The 23832-nt window shown below is 39.5% G+C and overlaps 1 protein-coding gene across 3 annotated transcripts in view; it reads right to left on the minus strand.

Annotated features, from left to right (window-relative positions):
* The window catches only part of LOC140188546 (matrix remodeling-associated protein 8-like), a 76466-nt gene extending 53255 nt beyond the window's left edge, over positions 1–23211 (minus strand). For 2 of the 3 annotated variants that reach the window (XM_072244936.1, XM_072244935.1), the window contains exons 1-4: positions 22685–23208; positions 8342–8368; positions 3321–3626; positions 462–563 (exon numbers count right to left, since the gene is read on the minus strand). In XM_072244936.1, the coding sequence (XP_072101037.1) occupies positions 462–563; positions 3321–3626; positions 8342–8368; positions 22685–22733 (484 nt within the window). In that variant the 5' untranslated portion in view covers positions 22734–23208. Of the gene's footprint in view, positions 1–461; positions 564–3320; positions 3627–8341; positions 8369–22684 lie in introns of all 3 variants that reach the window. The other variant, XM_072244937.1, reaches the window with a different exon arrangement.
* Between the last annotated feature and the right edge of the window lie 621 nt (positions 23212–23832).

The raw sequence follows: 23832 nt of genomic DNA on the forward strand, positions 1-23832 counted from the left end.
ATGTAGACATGAATGAATGAAGTATAGAAATTAAAATGAATGAGGGAGATTCAAAGACTAGTAAAAGGTAAATAGGTTTTTAAAAAATTATTTATTTAGGTTGGTTTCAATATTTGTAAGTACTGTATTTATAAATTAACATGGTGATTTTGATCTTTTAAATCTGTTAAACATTTTAACTTAATAGACTGTTATTTTATAGCAGATACCCAGTAATTTTGAAAGTTTGTGAATCTAAATGTCATAAATCTGTTATATTTAAAACTCGATTTAATTTCCTTATTCTAGATTTTTCTAGCACTTAAAACAGACTGCTTCCATCTAATCGGTCCTACTCCTTCGTCGTCACATTTTATCTGCTTTGCTTAAATAAAACAGGCCCGGAAGGAAAACAGAATAAACATTATATCAATGCCAGTTTTTAATTTCGCCACCTCATACCAGTCCAAACCTACACTTACCTGATTTGGTGATGTTAAGTTGAATTTTGACGGTTTCATAAAGGTGACAGTAATGATGGTGGAGATTACAAAAGTAAATTCCTCGGTCACTTGTCCTAACGTCTATAAAAGCAGGAAAATAAATGGGGTGAGAATTCTTATTTGGGAATATTTGGTAGATATGGTGCTGCTAAAGAAATTTAAAACACATCTCATCAAATACCAATTGCTTCCATTCTCAATTTCAGCATTGAGTATCAAAGAATTGAAGAGTGAATCCTATCAGTAAGAGGATTCTCTCTAAAGTAGTTTTACATGATATCTCCAAACTTTACATGCTCATCATAATGTAATACAAATGGCAGTGACTGCTCAAGCTCTTCCATTATTATTTGCAAAATGCTACATAGGACCTTTGGAACAATGTACATGGTTTAAATCCTTTCTCCCTCATTAACTTCCAGGTGTTACAAGCTACTTGAAAGTAACTAATCATCCACAAATGAGGTCGCAAAGCTAAAATGGTTCTTTCTAAGCCTGCAAATCAGATTCACTAGACAAATCGAAAAAATCAAAGTGAAGTTCTTTTAACTGTGATGACTGAATTGTCAGGCCATGTATTCCTATTAAGGACTAGTTGCAAAGCCATGTTCATCTTTTCCACAACTCCATACTTAAAACCCTGCAATTAGGTATTTTTTTCCTCTGTCATGGCAAAGGACCAGTTCTCATTAGCCAACTGATCACATAATCAATACTCTAACCTTTTCCTTTTGTTGCTCGGGTGATTACAACTGCCATACGTTGTTTATACTCTTTCCCTTCTGAATGAAACAAAGATCTGGAACAGCTTCTTTTCCAAAACCCTGAAACATTACTTCCCATATTCCATAGAGTTTCTGACCTTCCTCTTTCCCTTGTTGATCCTTCGGTGTATTATACAAGCAAGGTACATCCACCACCTCTCTTCATTCATCCTGGGCCTTTGTACTGTTGGACTTCTCTTTTTGCAACTAATGCTTAATAGGCTCGGATTCTAGTTAGATTTTGAACCTATCTCAAACTTTATTACCTTTACAATAATCCCAACCATTTCTTTTTTATTCTCTGCCCCAATAAATATAGTTGGTTCTGATTGGAGCATTGTAATTGGGCATTTTTCAATGCAATAATAAAGAAGCAACATTCATCTTTTTTATAATCCCTTCCCCTTTTCACCATTCAGGACTCAAACAGCCATTCCAAGTAAAGCAATAATTCACTTATACTTCTTCCAATTTAATGAACTGCATTCGGTACTTATAGTACATATAGTCTCCTGTTCATTGATGAAAGCAAATGGAGACTGCAGAACAAGTGTGATCAGTCCACAAGGATGACCTTTAGTTTCCAGTCACCTGTCACTTTAATTTTCCATCCTACTCCCATTCTATCTTCTTGTCTTTATCTCCTATATCGCTTCACATTGACCAATGTACATTTGCTAATCAGCATCTCATATTTTGTCTGGGTGTATTTTGGTTGTCAGGACTAAAAGCTGAATTTAACTCCCCTCATATGTACACCCAATTTCTATTTGTTTCTTTCATTCTCCTCTCTTCTAATGTCAGTTTTTGAAGTAATTGTTACCTTTACCATATACCATAAGATATTGGAGCAGAATTAGGCCATCAAGTCATGTTGTAACCAAGTGTCCTGGGCATGTCCTGTGCAGCTCTGTCCTGCACCTTTAGGATGTATTACCTCAGTTCTCTCCAACTGTGCTTCATTCTGTAGCATGCTTGACTTTCCATTTTTTTTCAGACTTGATGAAGGGTTCCTTGCCTGAAAAAATGACTGTTTCTCTTTATCAACAAGGCTGTTGCTTGACCTGATGAGTGTTAGTAGTATTTTCTGTGAACTTATTTGGCAGTTGCGCTGTTGGCTTGGAATTACTGGCTTCCTCATCTCATTCTCTACTCGTTGGTGATGTAGTTCAGTTTCTGCCCACTGCAGAATGAAAAAACTGATCTCTTATTTGGGATACCTTGTCTTTATCCTCAACCAAATATTCTTTGGTAAACTGCAGAAAACTTTTGGTTGCAAGTTCCCTACTTCTTCAGCGTTATCAGATGTTTCTCATTGAAGGATGCCTAGTTCTATTGGCATTGTTTCTTTGTATTCCATTGGCTATGTCACTGTACCAGATGGTGTTTGACTAGGACAATGAACAATATGCTGGAGGATCTCAGCAGGTCAACCGACTTGAGTTCCTCTGGAAGGTGGTTTGTTTTTCCAGATTCCAGCACCTGCAGTCTCTTGTGTCTCTGTATTTTACTCAGATCCGATCCTGTATTCCATTTTATGGATGCTGTCACTGAGCTTTTCATGTACTACAGATTGGACCATCACAAATTCTATGCACTGTGACTTTGTGCAACACCATATTCTGCAAACAATGTAATCCTACTGTATTGTACGAATTTATTAACAAAACACCCTTATTTTGAAGGAAATGTCATTTTATTCCATGATTCTCAAAGTTCTTTCCCGTCAGCATTATATCTGGGCAGTGACATCATATCCTATGATATTTAATAAGCTATATTGCACTACAGACTTTTTCCACTATACTCAGCTTTATTCTTTAAAACCAAGCCAATATACACCACATGTTGCCTTGGTTGCATCTCTGTACCTAGCCATTTAAAATGGTCTGTGTCACTTCACTACATCTTATTACATAGCAGGGTCAAATAATTTAACTGTTTTCCATTGAATGCATGAGAAACCCATCTTAAGTACTGCATCGCCATATCTCATATACTCAATGAGATTTGATTATACATTAGAATGTACAAAACATCTGAAATAAAAACAGCAAAATAGTTTTATTTTTACCTTTTATTATTAAAGAGAAGTTTCCATTGGAGAAAGCAGAGGGTGACATCGTTATCCGTCCCTGATCATGGCTATTATAAAGCCGCTGTTCACCTGCTGAGAACATATCGAGGACACGATCAAACTTGTATTCACCTTCATTTGACAACCAGTCCCAATGGGCCACTCGCTGACGATCTTTCAAACGGTCCTGCGTCCATACTATCCGCTGACTATAGCACTGCAGTACAACTTCCGACCCAGCGGGAGCAGACATGTTTTGGTATGCTAACACAACACTGTCTGAGTTCTGTCCATTTGCAGGAACTGTAAATACAAATAAGATTAATAAGCTTACTTCGCAATTGACATAAATTACATTTCAGCTGTTTCGTGGAAGCAAGGTTTGCCAAGAAATTCAATTGCACAATGTTATTTTTATCAGTGTTATGCAAATAGAACTTCTTTTTTCGGGAATGAAGCATTATAATTCCTGGGCATCTTGCATCACTGGAAATTCCTGTATTGGGGTACACGAGTGACAAATTCCATGTGCAACATTCCTTTCAAAGCACTGAAAGTGAAGTTGTACCATGTAATCCTGGTAGCAACCTTCAATGTGGCTTCATAGTGTAGGACTGAACTGGAAAGTCTGCCATGCACATTCATCTTTCACTAACCCCCGTCTCCCTCTACCCTTCCCCAACATTACACTGCGCCAACCTCTGCCATCTTCTCATACTGTATTTCTTGTCCAAGATCATAAATCACCTATCTGCTACTTTGTAATCTCAATTCAGTCATGAAACAACCCTCACAATTTGCCAGCCTTTCAGCCTTCAAACTATCCATCAGTGCTGGCATCCCGAGACTAACATTCATCCAAGTTTTCAAAACTTCCCTCTCAGTACCCCAACTCTGATCATTTATCAGTGCAAGAATCCTGGCTGCCAACATCACCTATGCCATACACGTCCTGCTCATAGCACAGACCAACTCAATTCTGTGGTTACTGGCAATTCCAAAACCACTCTTGGGACAGGGTGCTTAGCAACATATTATCATTCTTTAAATACTCAAAGCCCAGGGAGTTGTGCCCAAGTTTCTGTTTGAAGAAGGAAGTGGACAACTAAAATGCCCATAGCCATTCTGTTGTTACACCAACCTCCCACACCCACTGCGCCAATTCTTTTAGGTTTTAGTAGATCATGGCTTTTAATATAGGATGTTCCCATTGCGGCCTTCTCTCTATTAAAGGCCACTATTTACTGGATACAGTCAGTATAAAAGTTCTTCAAGGCATAGACTTCCTAAGTTATATTTATTAGAACATTTATAGTTAGTATGAAACATGCTCAACAAGAAGTGAAGGGCAACTCTGAATTTATTTTCAGGGTAAGAGACTGGAAGAAGAAAGAAGCAACAGGAGTATATGTTATCACCAATACGCATATATTGTGGTCTTCCAGTTAGGAAGTCAAAGATCCAGATGCAGAGGGAGGTACAGAGGCCCAGGTTCTGCAACTTCTCAATCAGGATTGTGGGAATGATGATATTAAATGCTCAGCTATAGTCAATGAACAGCATCCTGATGTAGGTGTTTGTGTTGTCCAGGTGGTCTAAAGCCATGTGGAGAGCCATTGAGATTGCGTCTGCCATTGACCTATTGTGGTGATAGGCAAATTGCAATGGGTCCAGGTCCTTGCTGAGGCAGGAGTTCAATCTAGTCATGACCAACCTCTCAAAGCATTTCATCACTGTTGATGTGAGTGCTACCGGGCGGAAGCCATTAAGACAGCCCACATTATTCTTCTTAGGCATTGGTACAATTGTTGCCTTTTTGAAGCAAGTGGGAACTTCCACCCGTAGCAGTGAGAAGTTGAAAATGTCCTTGAATACTCCCTCTAGTTGGTTGGCACAAGTTTTCAGAGCCTTACCAGGTACTCCATCGGGACCTTCCGCCTTGTAATTGTTCACTCTTTTTAAAGGCAGCCTAACATAATCTCTGAGACAGAGATTACAGGGTCAACAGGTGCAGCAGGCAGCTTCACAGCTGTAGTTGTGTTCTCCCTTTCAAAGCCGGCATAGAAGTCATTGAGTTCATCTGGTAGTGAAGCATCGCTGCCATTCATGCTATTGGGTTCCGCTTTGCAGGAAGTAATATCCTGCAAACCCTGCCAGAGTTGCCATGCATCCAATGTCGCCTCCAACCTCATTCGAAATTGTCTCTTTGCCTTTAAAATAGCCCTCCACAAATCATACCAGGTTTTCTGGTACAGGCCTGGGTCACCAGACTTGAATGCCACAGATCAAGCCTTCAGCAGATGACATACCTCCTGGTTCATCCATGGCTTTTGGTTTGGGAATGTACAGTAAGTCTTTGTAGGCACACACTCATCCACACAGGTTTTAAGGAAGTCGGTAACAACTGCAGCATTCTCATCCAAGTTCGAAAATGAATCCCTGAATACAGTCCAGTCCACCAATTCAAAGCAGTCCTGTAGGCGCTCCTGGGCTTCGCTTGTCCATTCCTTCTTGGTCCTCACTAGTGGTGTTGCAGTCTTCAATCTTTGCCTATACTCAGGGAGTAAAAGTACAGCCAGGTGATCAGACTTCCCAAAGTGAGGGCGTGGAATAGCATGGTAGGCTTTCTTGATGACAGTATAGCAATTGGCCAGTGTGTTGTTTCCTCTAGTATTGCAGGCGATCTGTTGATGGTAGTTGCTTAGTGATTTTTTCAGACTGGCCTGGTTAAAATCTCCCAAAGCAATGGTGAAGGCGTTAGGATGCGCTGTTTCGTGCCTGTTGATCCCACTGCTCAGATCATCCAAAGCCTGAACGACGTACCCTATTCCAGCTTTCTGCTCCTTATCCCTTAACCCTGCCCCGAAAAACCCAAATTCTTCTTGAATATATCGAATGATTTGATTTCAACTGTGTTTAAGATAAAAAACTCCACAGATCCACCACTCTGGGAAAATAAATTTCATGTTAGTCTTAAATGACTCACCCCTTATCCTGAGCCTGTGATCCCTTGTCCTACACTTCCAAGCTATTGGTAAAATCCTTCCTTCATCCAATCTATCCATTCTTATGGTAGTTTGTAGTATTTTATCAGAATCCTCTCAATTTGCTAACCTCAAGTAAACATAAACTTAGTTGACCCATTCAATCCTGATACTCAGTGTGATAAACCAGTTTGGAACTTCCTCCATTGCAACACATTCTTCCTAGTATAGGAAGCCAATACCTCACATATTATTCAAGATCTCACCAAGATCCTGCACAATTGCAGTGTGTCATCCCTGCCGGTACAATCAGATTCTTCTCACAGTGAATGCCACTCTACAATTACCTTTACTGTTAGCAACCAGTGCAAAAGGATATCCGAGTCTCACTGTACTCTCTGCTTTCCCAATCAACTGCCATTCAGATAACAGTCTGTCTTTCTGTTATTGCCAGCAAATTGATCAATCACATTAAACCACATCTCCACGTATCTGTCTATTTCCTCAATCTGTTCAAACCATTCTTGAGCTTCTCTGCATCAGCTTTGTGTTGTTCTTTCACCCAAATCATTAATATGCATATTGTGAATAGTGTGGACCCAGCACCAGTCCCTGTGAAAGTTCACTAGTCACTGCTTATCACTCATAGAAAGACCCACTTATTCCTACTCTTTGTTTCCTTTCAGCCAATCAGTTCTCTACGCATAGCAGCATTTTAACTCAAATTAACGTGCTTTAATTTTGCATGCTAACTCTTATGTGAGACCTGATGGAAAAATCTCTGAAGTCCAGATAGACTCTATCCAGTATTTATTAAATTATACTTGGGAATTGCCATAGCGAGCATCAGAAACAAACTGGATACTGTTGCCTTCTGATTTGCATCACATAGACTTGCTCGCTTATAAAGGATCACACAGCATCCAGCCGGGCAATCTAGAACAGGAATTGTGATAATTTTTTCAGTTCCAATACAACAAATAAATATAACTCCCATGAAACTCCAGCTGAGAACAGTCATGGGTATATTGTTATACTGTATTCTCAGACTGGTGGTAGTTTCAGAAGTAAACACGTTATCTCCTAACATTATCCTGGGAACACATAAACAACTCTTTAGAATTTAAGTATTTAATGCACTGTATGTTTGTTTGTCTGATAATTTAATGGAGGGAATAAGGAAGGCAAATTACATATCTTCACTTATGTTGCCAGGAAGAATGACCAAAGTTATGGTGGGATTTGGTTTAGAGTGAATCGGCCTGCCATTACTTGGTCATTAAATTGCAGCAATTTAATTTTTCTTTTTTTCTGAGGAACAACTGAAATAATTGTCTTTTCAACTGTTAATAAAAGCTTTTCAAATTGCAACTTTCTAAGACACAAGTACAAATGTTGTTATTGTAGTTAATTTTGTAAGCTTGAATCGTGTAAAATGAGCTTTGCACTTGGCCTGTTCATATCTGCACTCAGCCTGTTCATATCCTAATCCTAATATGTATATAACTCATCCTAATATTTATCACTACTGTGAGAAGTGGCCAAAGTGGAACCTCAGTGTGGCAAAATCTTTTCCTAAGTACATCCATAACGAAGTCAAGAAAACATAAATTGCAGTACTACTTCAGAGCAATCGCAAGTCAGCATCTGCCGAAATTCAATTAAATCAATGGAAGATAAAACAGGGCAAACTGTTTTAGGAATTAGCAATTTCTGATTATTCATTTTGAGTGCGTAAAAAACAACAAAACAAATTTCAGCTCCAATGTTTAAAAATAGTATTACAATTTTGTTTCACATTTTATTCAGAAAGCTGTGATTGAGTTGTGATCACAGTAAAACTCAATTCCCATTATCAATTAATTTATTTCTTTGCATAGTGAGAAGCATGCAGTGTACCTTAGCACTTTATATCAATATAACTGTAGATTGGAATGTCCAGCCATGCATATCTAGAAAAAATAGCATATCTGCAGGGCACTGAATGTCTCTTTTACATATTTATAAAGAAACAAATAATGAGCAATCACTTACCATTAGTGTAGGCAAGGGCAAATTCCACTGTAATAAGAAAAAAATCAGAAACGTTATTGTCTTTGGAATCCATTTGCTCCCAAATCCGAAGTGTTAAAGCGGCATTGCAGTTAACTCTAATACTATTTTTAAAAGCTGACCAAGGTTCATAGTCTTAAATTGAAAGCTTAGTAAAAAAAGAAAGGCTGACTTATTTTTCACATTCAACTTTTATGGACTCTGTTGGAAATATCCAGTGGAGTTCTATCCAGTTGACGACCCAGAACAATAGTGTCATGATTCCAGTCATTTAACCCAAAAATAAATGCATGAGAGAACCACAAAAGAGAAGCCCACTGTCAAAACAAGGTACAGAGAAATATTTGGTGTATTGTCTGATGTCTCACATTATTGCTGCAGGTTGTGGTAACTTCTGAAGTGTTAGAGAAAGAGAGGAGATGAATAGAGATAGTAGAATCCCAAAAATTTACCTCCAAACCCTTCAAAATTTTTCTTGAGGATACTGATAATTGGAAAAAGGAGCAGACAGATGTCTACAGCAACAGCCATGTTTGTTTGGCAAGAGGTAGTAGCACAGCCAACTTCTAGCTGTACCCCATAAGGAATACGGAACAGCAGAAGTAAAAGTATCATGATGTCATAAAATATAAAGGGTGAGATTTCTATACTTGCCTTAGGATGCAAGGCTATGACAAATCAGGCACTAGCTTATTCTATCTCTCCCCCACTCATTGACAGCCAGATAGTTGTACTCAGTTTTTACTCCTCCACACTCATCACTACCAGACAACAACATACACTACAGATATGCTGATTATATATAGGTTCACCTCACTAACTCGTCTCTTTTTCTTACAGACCAAGGTAATACACAACTATCACTGTCATTTTGAACTCAAATGGAGCCCTTAATCTATAAGGTAAATTAGTCTGGAAGGAAGAGTCTCCTTCTTGATGTACATTGAACAACTATTCACCAGGGGTTCGAGACTATACAAGTTTCTAATATTTCTTTCCGTATCACTCTATCCCTATAGAAATGACCCATGCTAAGCACTTTCAACGAAAGGAAGCATGCATGCAGCTTACTTTATCTTTGCAGGCTCATAATTAATAATAGATTTACTCCCAAATGAGTATCACCCCAGATACAGGTACTTCAAGGGAAAGACATACATTAAAAAGAAACATTGCTCTAGGAGAAATATCTGGCTCTAATGGATTACAGTGAGGTAGGACAAGAAAATCTATTGTGGAGGGTAGCTCCACATGTTGGAGTGACTCTAACCATAAAAGGAAAGCCTTCTAGAAACAGATACACCTTTTTCATCGCAAATGTGCCAGACTAAATGCAAAATGTGACATGGAATATGGTGAAGTCCATTCTTCATATCGAAGAGGCTGTGCAAAGTCATAAGAATATAACCTCTATTCTGAAGGTAATACATACATCTATGACATATTGGCAGTGTAACTGCTGATGGATCAAGTTACAGCTTCCATAGAGATGGAGGATAAAATTATCAGAAGTCTTAATGTTATTGTGAAGTTCCAGGCCAGGCCTGACCAGAACCCTGGTAACTCTGAACCCATATGAGTGGATAAGATGTTTTATGGGAACACCATGATGTCTCATTGAACTACACAGTAACCACAAGGGAGCAGACAGTAATTTTTCAACAGATGATGGTCAGGTCTGGTAGTGATTCGGAGGCTATAGTGATCTGGGTCATAGTAGAACTGTGCAACTTTATCTGCCTGGTCTTGTGAGAGTTCCTGTGATACTGAAGATTCTGCCCTTCCCAAAAACATCAACATTTTGCAACTCACTAAAGGGTCTTAGCAAATGGCTACAGTTGTGCCCATAGCTACTTTTCTAGACCACAATTTCTGATGATTTAAATGCAACAATCAGAAGCCAGTTTTACAGCTCAGTGTGGGCGTAGAGCACAGACGTTTGTTTCCTGCACAGAAAAGAGGGCAGGTTTCCAACAGGCAGTGTCTACAATGCACCACAGTGGAAGGACATTAAAGCAAACATAGAAAAGGACTGGGGGTAAAATGGGAGCTTTTAAATCTCCCTCTTATCCAGAGTTATAATCTGGCACTAATACAGTACAAACAGGCTAGGCTGTAATTTGTACAACTTCATAGTAATTGGTCTGTATTGATTTGAAAGTATGTTCCCAAACACAGACTATAACATATTTCACCACCCATTTTTTGGCAGATTCTAAATATAAATATAGTTTCCTGTTATTCAAAGTTTAATCAGACATTTCAAAACATATCTTAACCTCAGAATATCTTCTCTGTAATCTTTAGCATATGTTCCACTAAATAATAGTGCCAGACAATCTGTTTTTGGTTTACAAAGATGGCTTACTTGGAATTTAAAGGGATAGTTTTGAGTTGAGCAGTTCTAATAAAGACAGTAATTTGATAAATAGTGGAAGTGTATCAGTACATGGTGTGAACTTAAGGGTTCTATTGTATCACAATCAAGTGTTTTTGGCTGTGTTAAACATGTGGAAATGATCTCTTACCCTACTTTACTACAAGTGTTCCTTTGACAGAAATAAGCCATGCCTCTGTAAAAAAAAAATTTAATCTGTAAAATATCCGAAAGTACAATTAAAGAAATATTTTTAAATTTCAAGTCTCTCAGTCCTTCATAATGAATCTTTTAATATTATAACCGACGTTACTCTTTGAAATTCAGATCTGGCCCAATTCTTTCTATGTCTGAAATCACACCCTGTTGAGACCACATGGTCCTTTATTTCTGATCTCTTTTACATCCCTGAATTTTTGTGGTCACCACTGACAATGAGGCTTTCTGTTCTGGAATTTCCTCACTCAACGTTTTCGACTTTTCCTACTTCTTCACTCGTAATTCCTTAAAATCTAACTCTTTGGCTAATCTGCCCTATTCCTTTCAGTGATTCACATCAAACTTATTTAATGTTTATTTCAATGTCTAAAAAAGCATACAGCAGCTCAAAGTACGGTGCCTTTCAATAAGATCATAGCTGACCCTGTGCCTGATTTTCATTGCCAGTTAAATGCTTAACCAGTTAAAATGAGTCAAGGAGAATTTGGCTCGCCTTCCAATACTACTTTAAAGGAACATTAAAATTTATCTAAACCTCAACTTAACATCTAAACTTATGCACAAAACTTGAAAGCACTGTAGGACATGAAGGTATGTGTCAGTGTGAATTGCATGTTCAAAATGGAATCGAGTTCTCATTTCTTAAAATCGAAAGGTAATTCAGCCTGATGCTTGTCAAAGTATGGAACCTGAAAGTCAGGAGTTGTTTAATTAAACTGGTGAATAGATCAGGAAATGCATGTACCTTTGTAGAAATGTGATGAAGCTTCACACAAGTTATCTATTAATTTTATTTTATATATATTTGTTTTTGGGATCCGAGCATTGCTGGCAAGCCAACGTTCTATTAACCATCTCTAAAAGGTGGTAGTGAGATGTCTTTTTGAACTATGCAAACCTTTTGCAAAAGGTACACCCACATCATTGTGAGCAGGAAGTTTGAGGATTTAGGCCCAGTGATTATGAAGAACCCACTTGGAGGGGAAGTTGCTCCTACTGCCCTTTTCCTTATTGATAGTTGTGATTGTGGATTGAGGACTGCTATTGGAGTACCCTGGGTGAGTAACTGCAGTGCTTTTGAGGAAAATGGTACACACCATTACCGTTGTGCAGCAGTGATGCAGGCAATCCTATTTAGGGTAGCTGACAGGTCATCATTTAAGCAGACTGCTTTATCCTGGGTATGGTTGAGCTTCTGGAGAATCGTTAGTCCTATTATAAGGCAAGTGGAGAGTATTCTACCTTATAGGGGAATCTTTAGCTGTCATGAGGTTTTGCAATTTCAGTCATCACTCATGTTGCTGGAATTCCCCTCATCTATTTCTGGGCCATCCTATTAATTAAAAGTGTGCATTATATACTCTTCCTTCCTACCCCTTCCCTCATACTGTATGAACAGTTTTAAAATTGAGAACCATCATATTATCCTGTAATTGATCACATTATTTCTTGTGTCTTCTGTAGTTCCAGCTGTTTTTACAGCTTTTAAAATCCAAACTAGGTCCCTTAATAGGTGGTGTCTGAAAAGAGGATGCTGTCCAAGTTGCATGCCATCTTGGACAATGTCTCCCATCCACTACATTATGTACTGGTTGGGCACAGGAGTACATTCGGCCAGAGACTCATTCCACTGAGATGCAACAGAGAGCGTCATAGGAAGTCATTCCTGCCTGTGGCCATCAAACTTTACAACTCCTCCCTTGGAGGTCAGACACTCTGAGCCAATAGGCTGGTCCTGGACTTATTTCATAATTTACTGGCATAATTTACATATTACTATTTAACTATTTATGGTTTTACTACTATTTATTACTTATGGTGCAACTGTAACAAAAACCAATTTCCCCCGGGATCAATAAAATATGACTATGACTATGACTAATAACCAGTTCTGGTTGGCCTAATTGTCAAAGACTCTTGTGAAATACAGTGTTTTTCTGTATGATCTAAGGGCATTATACTTTGTGTATGTAAATAGTGCACCCCTCCAAATTCAGTTTGGGTCCTTCGCTTGTATGACTTACATGGATACATCTAGGCATATGTAGTGAGATCATGGTGTGTCGTATTTTAATGACTTGTGCACAAATTCTTTGTGTACACTTGTGTCCTGTCACTCATATCATTCAGATCAGAGTAGTCCTTAATTGGAAAGCTTTGTTTGCTTTGGTGGTTACTAAAGGGGCCATCATAACTTGAACTGCTGTTGTGTTGTCCAAGGCATATAAGCTGCAGGTAGTTTATCCTTGAATTCACTCCTCACACAATATATCATGGATGCCAATGTCATTGTAGGGATCCCAATTGTGACTCTGACCCACAGCAGAATCCTCACTCCTACGTGCTTTGGTGTCCAACTGCCATGTAACTCCTCACCAATACCCTTCTCACCAATACCCAGCTAATCAGTTTGCAACTCTATAATCCCCGATGTTTCTAATTTTCAATGCCCCCAATCCAAAAGCTCCAGACACCCAATGTACTTGAAGCCCAGTATCTTTTTCACTGATGGCAGATCAAGTAGAGGTAAGAATTGTCTATGTACAAAGTCCCCAAAATTAGTTTCCCAACCGGAGTAATTTAGCTGAGCTCTGATAAGGAAGCAACTGCAGTTAGTGCCTTTGATCTTACAAAATAATTGTTAGCTGGAATTTCTGCTCTTTAATTATTATTCATTATCACCTGCTTGACATATATATGGATGCCATATGAGGTCAGTCATATTTGGCCAATGCCTGCTGCCATGCTGGATAGGCTCACACATGGCCATTTGGTCAAGGAAATGAAAGGAGTTTGATGGCCATATAATTCTTTGACCATAATCTACAGGACAGAAAATGAGCATTCTCGTCCAGAAGTACAGAAGGTACTAACGTAATCCTGTCCTTTATCATTAGAGACCTGGAATATGAAGTAGAGGCAGTTTTACTTCAGTTATATACAAGGCTTTGGCAAGACATCATGAATTCTGGATTCCGTTCAGGAAAGTGACGTGGTTTGGATGGATGTGATACAGTCACAAGAACTTATTCAGCAAAGTTACCATTATGTGGTTACATAAATATGCTTTCTCCTGATTTCATGGACAGAAATCTGAAGGAGGGAAAATGAGAAATCTAGCTGAGAAATACAAAAAGTACTAAGGAACTAAGTACTAAGGGAGGGTGGAAGAAGAGGAGAGTGGTAGTGATAGGGGACTCAATAGTTAGAGGTACAGAAAGGAGGTTCTGTGGTCGTGACAGAGGCTCTTGGATGGTTTGTTGCCTCCCGGGTGCCAGAGTCAGGGATGTCTCTGATCGCGTGCACAGCATTCTGAAGTGGGAGGGTGATCAGCCAGGTGTCATGGTACACATCGGTACCAATGACGTAGGAAGAAAGAGTGAGGAGGGCCTGAAGAGTGAGTATAGAGAGCTTGGTAGGAAGTTAGAAAGCAGGACCTCAAGGGTGGTAATCTCAGGATTGCTAACTGTGCCATGTGAGGGTAAGAAGAGGATGCTCTGGCGGATGAACATGTGGCTGGGGAACTGGTGTAGGGGGCAGGGTTTCAGATTTCAGGATCATTGGGACCTCTTCTGGGGCAGGTGGGACCTGTACAAGAGAGACGGGTTACACCTGAACTACAAGGGGACCAATATCCTTGCAGGGAGGTTTGTTAGTGCTTTTGTGGAGGGTTTAAACTGGATTTGCAGGGGGATGGGAACCAGACTGCCAGAGCAGATAGTGGAGCAGGGGTGAAAATAAATGATGTTAAAAGCTCATGCAAAGTCACAAATAGAAGGGTTGTGTATGGTGGTAATAATCTTCTTCTGAGGTGTGCCTATTGCAATGCCAGGAGTATTGTGGGGAAGGCTGACGAACTGAGGGCGTGGATTGACACATGGAATTACGACATTATAGCCATTAGTGGAACTTGGCTGCAGGAGGGGCAGGACTGGCAGCTTAATTTTCCAGGGTTCCGATGTTTCAGATGTGATAGAGGCAGAGGAATGAAGGGTGGGGTGGTGGCATTGCTAGTCAGGGAAAATGTTACAGCAGTACTCAGGCAGGACAGATTAGAGGGCTTGTCTACAGAGGCCATATGGGTGGAGCTGAGAAACAGGAAGGGTATGACCACATTAATGGGGTTGTATTATAGACCACCCAATAGTCAGCGAGAATTGGAGGAGCAAATCTGCAGAGAGGTAGCAGACAATTGCAGGAAACATAAAGTTGTGATAGTAGGGGATTTTAATTTTCCACATATTGATTGGGATTCCCATACTGTTAAAGGTCTAGATGGGTTAGAGTTTGTAAAATATATACAGGAAAGTTTTCTAAATCAATATATAGAGGTACCAACTAGGGAGGATGCAATATTAGATCTCCTATTAGGAAACGAGTTAGGGCAAGTGACGGAAGTGTGTATAGGGGAACACTTTGGTTCCAGTGATCATAACACCATTAGTTTCAACTTGATCATGGATAAAGATAGAGCTGGTCCTCGAGTTGAGGTTCTAAACTGGAAAAAGGCCAAATTTGAAGAAATGAGAAAGGATCTAAAAAGCATGGATTGGGACAGGTTGTTCTCTGGCAACGATGTGATTGGTAAGTGGGAGGCCTTCAAAGGAGAAATTTTTAGAGTGCAGAGTTTGCATGTTCCTTTCAAGATTAAAGGCAAAGTGAATGAGAATAAGGAACCTTGGTTCTCAAGGGATATTGGAACTCTGATAAAGAAGAAGAGAGAGATGTACGACATGTATAGGAAACAGGGAACAAATAAGGTGCTTAAGGAGTATAAAAAATGCAAGAAAATACTTAAGAAAGAAATCAGGAGGGCTAAAAGAAGACATGAGGTTGCTTTGGCAGTCAAGGTGAAGAATAATCCAAAGAGCTTCTACAGGTATATTAAGAGCAAGAGGATAGTAAGGGATAAAATTGGTCCTCTTGAAGATCAGAGTGGTTGGCTATGTATGGAACCGAAAGAAATGGGGGAGATCTTAAATGGGTTTTTTGCATCTGTATTTACTAAGGAAACTGGCATGGAGTTAATGGAAATAAGGCAAAAAAGTAGTGAGGTCATGGAACCTATACAGATTGAGGAGGAGGAGGTGCTTGCTAACAGAATAGATAAATCCCCAGGACCTGACAGGGTATTTCCTCGGACCTTGAAGGAGACTAGTGTTGAAATTGCAGGGGCCTTGGCAGATATATTTAAAATGTCAGTATCTACGGGTGAGGTGCCGGAGGATTGGAGGATAGCTCATGTTGTTCCGTTATTTAAAAAAGACTCTAAAAGTAATCCGGGAAATTATAGGCCGGTAAGTTTGATGTTGGTAATAGGTAAATTATTGGAAGGAGTACTGAGAGATAGGATCTACAAGTATTTTGATAGACAGGGACTTATTAGGGAGAGTCAACATGGCTTTGTGCGTGGTAGGTCAAGTGTAACCAATCTATTAGAGTTTTTCGAGGAGGTTACCAGGAAAGTGGATGAAGGGAAGGCAGTGGATGTTGTCTACATGGACTTCAGTAAGGCCTTTGACAAGGTCCCACATAGGAGGTTAGTTAGGAAGATTCAGTCGCTAGGTATACATGGAGAGGTAGTAAATTGGATTAGACATTGGCTCAATGGAAGAAGCCAGGGAGTGGTAGTGGAGGATTGCTTCTCTGAGTGGAGGCCTGTGACTAGTGGTGTGCTACAGGGATCAGTGCTGGGTCCATTGTTATTTGTCATCTATATCAATGATCTGGATGATAATGTGGTAAATTGGATCAGCAGATTTGCTGTTGATACAAAGATTGGAGGTGTAGTGGACAGTGAGGAAGGTTTTCAAAGATTGCAGAGGGATTTGGATCAGCTGGAAAAATGAGCTGAAAAATGGCAGATGGAGTTTAATACAGACAAATAGACATAGTCATACTTTATTGATTCCGGGGGAAAATGGTTTTTGTTACAGTTGCACCATAAATAATTAAATAGTAATAAAACCATAAATAGTAATATGTAAATTATGCCAGGAAATAAGTCCAGGACCAGCCTATTGGCTCAGAGTGTCTGACCCTCCAAGGGAGGAGTTATAAAGTTTGATGGCCACAGGCAGGAATGACTTCCTATGACGCTCTGTGTTGCATCTCGGTGGAATGAGTCTCTGGCTGAATGTACTCCTGTGCCCAACCAGTACATTATGTAGTGGATGGGAGACATTGTCCAAGATGGCATGCAACTTGGACAGCATCCTCTTTTCAGACACCACCGTCAGAGAGTCCAGTTCCATCCCCACAACATCACTGGCCTTACAAATGAGTTTGTTGATTCTGTTGGTGTCTGCTACCCTCAGCCTGCTGCCCCAGCACACAACAGCAAACATGATCGCACTGGCCACCACAGGCTCGTAGAACATCCTCAGCATCGTCTGGCAGATGTTAAAGGACCTCAGTCTCCTCAGGAAATAGAGACAAGTGTGAGGTATTGCACTTTGGAAGGACAAACCAAGGTAGAACATACAAGGTAAATGGTAGGGCACTGAGGAGTGCAGTAGACGGAGGGATCTGGGAATACAGATTCAAAATTCCCTAAAAGTGGCGTCACAGGTAGATAGGGTCGTACAGAGAGCTTTTGGTACATTGGCCTTTATAAATCAAAGTATTGAGTATAAGAGTTGGAATGTTATGGTGAGGTTGTATAAGGCATTGGTGAGGCTGAATTTGGAGTATTTTGTACAGTTTTGGTCACCAAATTACAGGAAGGATATTAATAAGGTTGAGAGTGCAGAGAAGATTTACAAGGATGTTGCCAGGACTTGAGAAACTGAGTTACAGAGAAAGGTTGAATAGGTTAGGACTTTATTCCCTGGAGCGTAGAAGAATGAGGTGATCTCATTGAAACCTATTAAATATTGAAGTACCTAGATAGAGTAGAAGTGGAGAGGATGTTTCCTATAGTGGACAAGTCTAGGACCAGAGGGCACAGCCCTAGAATAGAGGAACGTCCATTTAAGATAGAGATGAAGAGGTATTTCTTTAGCCAGAGGGTGGTGAATCTATGGAATTCATTGCCATGAATGGCTATGGAGGCTAAGTCATTGAAGATACTTAAAGAGGAGGTTGATAGGTTCTTGATAAGTAAAAACATCAAAGGTTACGGGAAGAAGGCAGGGGAATGGGGTTGAGAGGCATAATAAATCAGCCATGATTGAATTGTGGAGCAGACTTGATGGGTTGAATAGCCAAGTCCTTTTCCTGTGTCATCAGGTCTTAACAATTAGTATCGATATATGTCAACAAGCATTTTAGCCTGAAGATTGTGAAAGCTTTGTCTAATTTTGTCCCATCCCACTAAGCATATACCATTTCTGTCAGGAGTCTCCATGTAATACCTGAGGGTTAATTGTTGCTTCAACTAAAACTGGTAAAAGGTATGTCCTGTTTTCAACATGAATAAGTGTAGTATGTTGAGAGAGTCTATACAAATGGTCGAAGCATGGAAGTACAGACTTATTCCCCTATTTGAATGATTTTAATTCCATTCCCCCCTTCATCTAATTCTTATGACATTTCCCTTCCTCACATTCCAACACAATTTTCCTTTAATTCGATTCTAATATTTCTCCCCTTTAGTCAGTATCTACATAAATAACTCTTCCTGTCCTTAACTCTTATTCTCTTCTTATTGATTATTATTTTATGTGCACTTACATCTAGAGCCTCTGATTAGAGCCCACAGCCCTTTCCTTGCCTGGGGACCACTTTCAAAGCTACTTAACTGAAAATTGACATCATATGCATGTGAAATTCCAAAAAGATCACTTTTGAATCATTTTTGCCACTTCAGATATCCAACTAGGCATCTCTCACAATGATTCACCAACTTCACCGGATGTAATTTAGACCAAGTTATTCTAGGGCAACCATCGTTGAGTTAGGTTCACAGGAATGAGCCCTAACCTATTGATCCCAAAGATCATTGTAACTCCGACAAAGCAGCACTCCAAATCTCAAACCCTCCAAGCCTTCAATCTGGCAAGTTCTTAAGACCTACAATCTCAGGTTCTCATCCTTCTCACAGACTCCATTCCAGCTTCAATCATTCTTGCATAACTAATCCCTCTTGCGGACTCCCCCCCTATTCTAATCCTTCTTTCAAACCACACAGCAAACACATTAATCCTTCTTGGAGATACTCCTTACATTAAACTAAACCTGTCGCCCTGCTTTTCCAACTAAACACTAGGCCTTGACCTTCAATCTATTGTCACCAGCAACTTTTCTCCAACATCAGTTCCAGGCTCCAGTCTTAGGAAGTCTATTTTCAATTACACAAATGTGTTACACCTTTTTGGATGCACTAGAATTACTATTCAAATGTAGACTTACTAAAACACAATCAGCCCAATTCTGTCTGCACAAGAAAGATTCCTGCAATGATATGTCTACAATAGCAAAGAACTTCATGTCTAAAGAACTATGAGGGTTAAGCAATGAATTTGCTTTTGGAATTGAAGAAAAGTTATGAGCCTGGAATGGTGCTTGATAAGGGTTCTGCAAGTTTGTTTATGTTTTCGTGGATTTTAGCTCAAAATGTCTGAACCAGCTGTGAATATTGTGATTTATGAATCATTCCCAGTCATACTTGCTGTCAGTGTTTTCACTGTGCATCTGTTTCTCTTATTACCGTTATTCCAATAGTTTGAAATACTGTACAAACAACCACTTCCAGAAAGCCACTCTAAATCTGTTAGGCAATCATTTTGAACCTGCCAATCCAGCAGAAAAGAGACATGAGGTTAATAGCAACTGTGGGACTTCTTTCCAAACCTTTGAATTTCTCACGTTTCAAATTTTACAGGCAATTTACACTCTCCCATAATTGTTTAACATCTTGGCCTTATGTGAAATGTGTCAAACTAAAATCATTACCAGATGGATAGAGGAAATAATTCATGAATTTGCTCAAAACCTCCATGAAAAGCTGCATCATCTCCTTTGTTCAAAGATGGCATAAAGAACCTTGAGACCATGTGTTGGATGTCTACAGAAACCCTGAGGGTGAACACCACCTCACTTCATAACAAGGGGAATTGAGTATAAGAGCAAAGAGGTCCTTCTGCAGTTGTACAGGGCCCTGGTGAGACCACACCTGGAGTACTGTGTGCAGTTTTGGTCTCCAAATTTGAGGAAGGACATTCTTGCTATTGAGGGAGTGCAGTGTAGGTTCACAAGGTTAATTCCCAGGATGGCGGGACTGTCATATGTCGAAAGTTTGGAGCGACTGGGCTTGTATACTCTGGAATTTAGAAGGCTGAGACGGGATCTTATTGAAACATATAAGATTATTAAGGGATTGGACACGCTGGAGGCAGGAAGCATGTTCCCGCTGATGGGTAAGTCCAGAACCAGAGGCCACAGTTTAAGAATAAGGGGTAAGCCATTTAGAACAGAGTTGAGGAAAAACTTTTTCACCCAGAGAGTGGTGGATATATGGAATGCTCTGCCCCAGAAGGCTGTGGAGGCCAAATCTCTGGATGCTTTCAAGGAGATGGATAGAGCTCTTAAAGATAGCGGAATCAAAGGTTATGGGGATAAGGCAGGAACTGGATACTGATTGTGGATGATCAGCCATGATCACAGTGAATGGTGGTGCTGGCTCGAAGGGCCGAATGGCCTACTCCTGCACCTACTGTCTATTGTCTATCGTCTATTAACTAGGCTGCCAGTTACTTCCTACCTCATTTGTGGAAGAGTTTATAGTTCCTATACAGATTTCCTCAGTATACTCAGGACCAACAAAACTCAAATGGAAACAAACCACCATTGATCCTCAGAGATAGCTTGCAAAGAAATTTTATTGTAACTTAAAGCCTTTGTAGGAAAGCTTATTAAGAAGTAGTCAATTGGGATGAGTTTTATTTCTTTTTTCAACTTTCTTGTAAGACCAGTATCAGCAGGCATATACCAATACATCCCCATGCTAAGATTCTATGGAAGATGTATATTTTCACCGTATGACATCTTACTGCTGCCTGCCCAGTGGCTATTTCTCACCAATTTTGTTAAGGAAAGTGCCACATTCACATAAATAATGTCCACGGGAAACAGCTGAGGCCAGTTCATTGGCTATACTTAAGAGGGAGTTAGATATGGCTCTTGTGGCTAAAGGGATCGCGGGGTATGGAGAGAAGGCAGGTACAGGGTCCTGAGTTGGACGATCAGCCATGATCATACTGAATGGCGGTGCAGGCTCGAAGGGCTGAATGGCCTACTCCTGCACCTATTTTCTATGCTTCTGTGTTTCTATGATTTGATTGTTCATAGCTCTAGTCCCCAGTTAAAATTCAAGTATTTGTTTTTATTTAGTTTTCTTTCTATCACTTCCGAAGCTTTGACTCTTGCTTGGGTACAGTTTCTAACTGTATTCAACATGTGGCAAATAACATCTTAACCCAATCCTGTCATTCTCTAATCAACAGCAAGAACCTATCTAAAAGGTTCGCTTCCAATGTCAGATACACTGAAGCAAACTGCAGTCAAGGAAGAGGTCAACAATGCACAACAGGAATAAACTTAATTTATATTCCAATGTGTTTGAATGAGCCCATTTTTCATTCTGTGTCTTCTGATTTCATTTTGGATATAGAGAGTGTACAAACATTAGGCAGATCCCTTTGAGAAACCTCTTGGGAATACTATTTAAATAAAACATCTGATCATCAAACATAGAAGCACAGGAATCCGAGGTGGGACCTGATAGATGTATACAAAATTATTAAGAGGCACAGATAGGTAGATAGAAGGAGCATTTTTTTTTCCTGTGGCAGAGGCATATAGGACCAGAGACCATGGGTTTAAGATAAGAGCTCTGAGGAGGAATATATTCACCAGAGAGTTAATGCTATCTGGAACATAGTGCTTGAGAAGGGGATGGAGGCAGGTATTCTCAAGGCTTTTAAGCAGCATTTGAACAAGCACTTGAATTGCCAGGACACAAACATAGAAAGAAGAGTCCTTTGCTATCGCAGATATATTATTGCAGGTTATTGATGAAGTTGTAGTAAATGGATCTGTATAGTTAGTTACTTGATCATATGCATGTTTGTGATTGGCCAAAGGGCCTGTTTCTATACCATATGACTCTATGACCCTTTGAACACATACATCCCTTGTTAGAATTCCATATGAAATGCTCCCCAGAATGGGTTAAATAACAAATTTCCCTTTGCATGAGTCCAGGAAACATAAGTAGGTGCAGTATGGGTTGGTTAAAAGTTAGATTTACTTCTTATTGTTTCATCAAACACCCAAGACAGGGTCTAGCTTAAGTTATTCCCCCTATAATGACCCATTAAGCTTTTCCTGGGCAAATTGAAGAGGAGCAAAATACAAAAGTAGATCCCACTGAACTTTCTAGCTCTAGATATTCATAAGAATTCTCAAATTATCATAAATATTGCAACATTTTTATTCTAAACTCTGCCACTTTATTCCAGAGATGCATTACTTATTTAAAAGCTTTTGGCAATATCTATCTAAGCTCAACCTCATTTATCAAAAACTATCAGAAGTAAACAAGTAACACCCTACATGCACATACCATTCAACTCGGACATCCAAACCAGCAAAATTTTGGCTGCATTGAAAAGTTGCAGAGCGAAATACAAGAATGCAAGTTTTGGCTCAAAATACAAAGATAAGATTTAAGTCTCTGAATCTTTAACAACATATCTTAAGTTTTTAAAAAAGATAGAAGTCCTTACCTTTTAACAGCAGGAAATGCCACAATAGCAGTTTTAACAGTTGTCTCATTTTTTCCCCTTTACTCCAGAAAATTCTTCAAGACTTTTACAAATCAAAAACAAATCGCGACATCATCACAGCAACAAATCCATAAAGGTCCAACTGTATTTTTTTTTGTCCAAAAGGATCTGTTAAAGTTTGGATTTTTCTTTTATCAAGAAATGATTGGGAAGATTGGGTGGCAGGTAGGTGGGGGGGGGGGGAATCCTCTCCTGTCAGTTAAGATATGTTTCTCTTGTGCTAAAAACCCTACAACTAAATAAGCCTCTTTTGTCTCCAATTAATTCCGAGGTCTGTGCAGTTTCTTACTTTGGGAGGGTGTAATGTGACTCTCCTGCTAGCATACTACTCTGCATGACTGCAGACTGTGTTTTCTTCTTTCTCTGCGTGTGTGTGTTATTAATTTGCTGGGAGTTGCAGCAGCTTTCAGCTGAACCAGCCCTATTTGACTCTGGGCCACTAAACTATTTGGGATTTTTCCCTCCTTTAAACCGTTCCCTTAATACTGGCCTGGATTTGTCTTATCCACCCTCAATCACGATCTATTAAACCTATGTGTGATGATAAAATTTAAAGTGCAACAACAGTATGAGATGTAAATTTGATATTAAAATGGAGTTCTACAATGAGCTCCAGCCTGTTTGCCCTAGAGACTTTTTTGTAAAACCTAAACTTAGACCTCTAATGTTTATTTCTCCAGTACATCCAGCATTAAAATTTCAGCAGTGTTGCATATTCATTCAAATAAACTAGTAGTATCCAGCTTCTCAATCATTTCTAAGAGACGTGGTGACTTTGAAATTCTACAGGAAGATAATAACTACAAGATCATGTACGCTAGAGGGCAAACTCCTGCGCCAAACTACAATGCCACGGAAAGAGATTACATGTGAGATCAATTCCTGCATGTTTGCTCCACAGATCTGGTCCTAATGTAGTGTCAAAAGAAATTTAATTGCCTCCCTCATGTGATTAATTTTAGCCAATAATGCTATAAGCCACCGCAAGCACCACTGCATCCCGATCCTTGCAACTCACACAGAAACACCCAGTCACATGCATAGCTTTTTGACCACAATAGCAATTTTATCAACACATTTAAGTGCAA

Source organism: Mobula birostris, chromosome 27 (assembly GCF_030028105.1).
Source record: "Mobula birostris isolate sMobBir1 chromosome 27, sMobBir1.hap1, whole genome shotgun sequence".
Lineage (NCBI taxonomy): Eukaryota > Metazoa > Chordata > Chondrichthyes > Myliobatiformes > Myliobatidae > Mobula > Mobula birostris.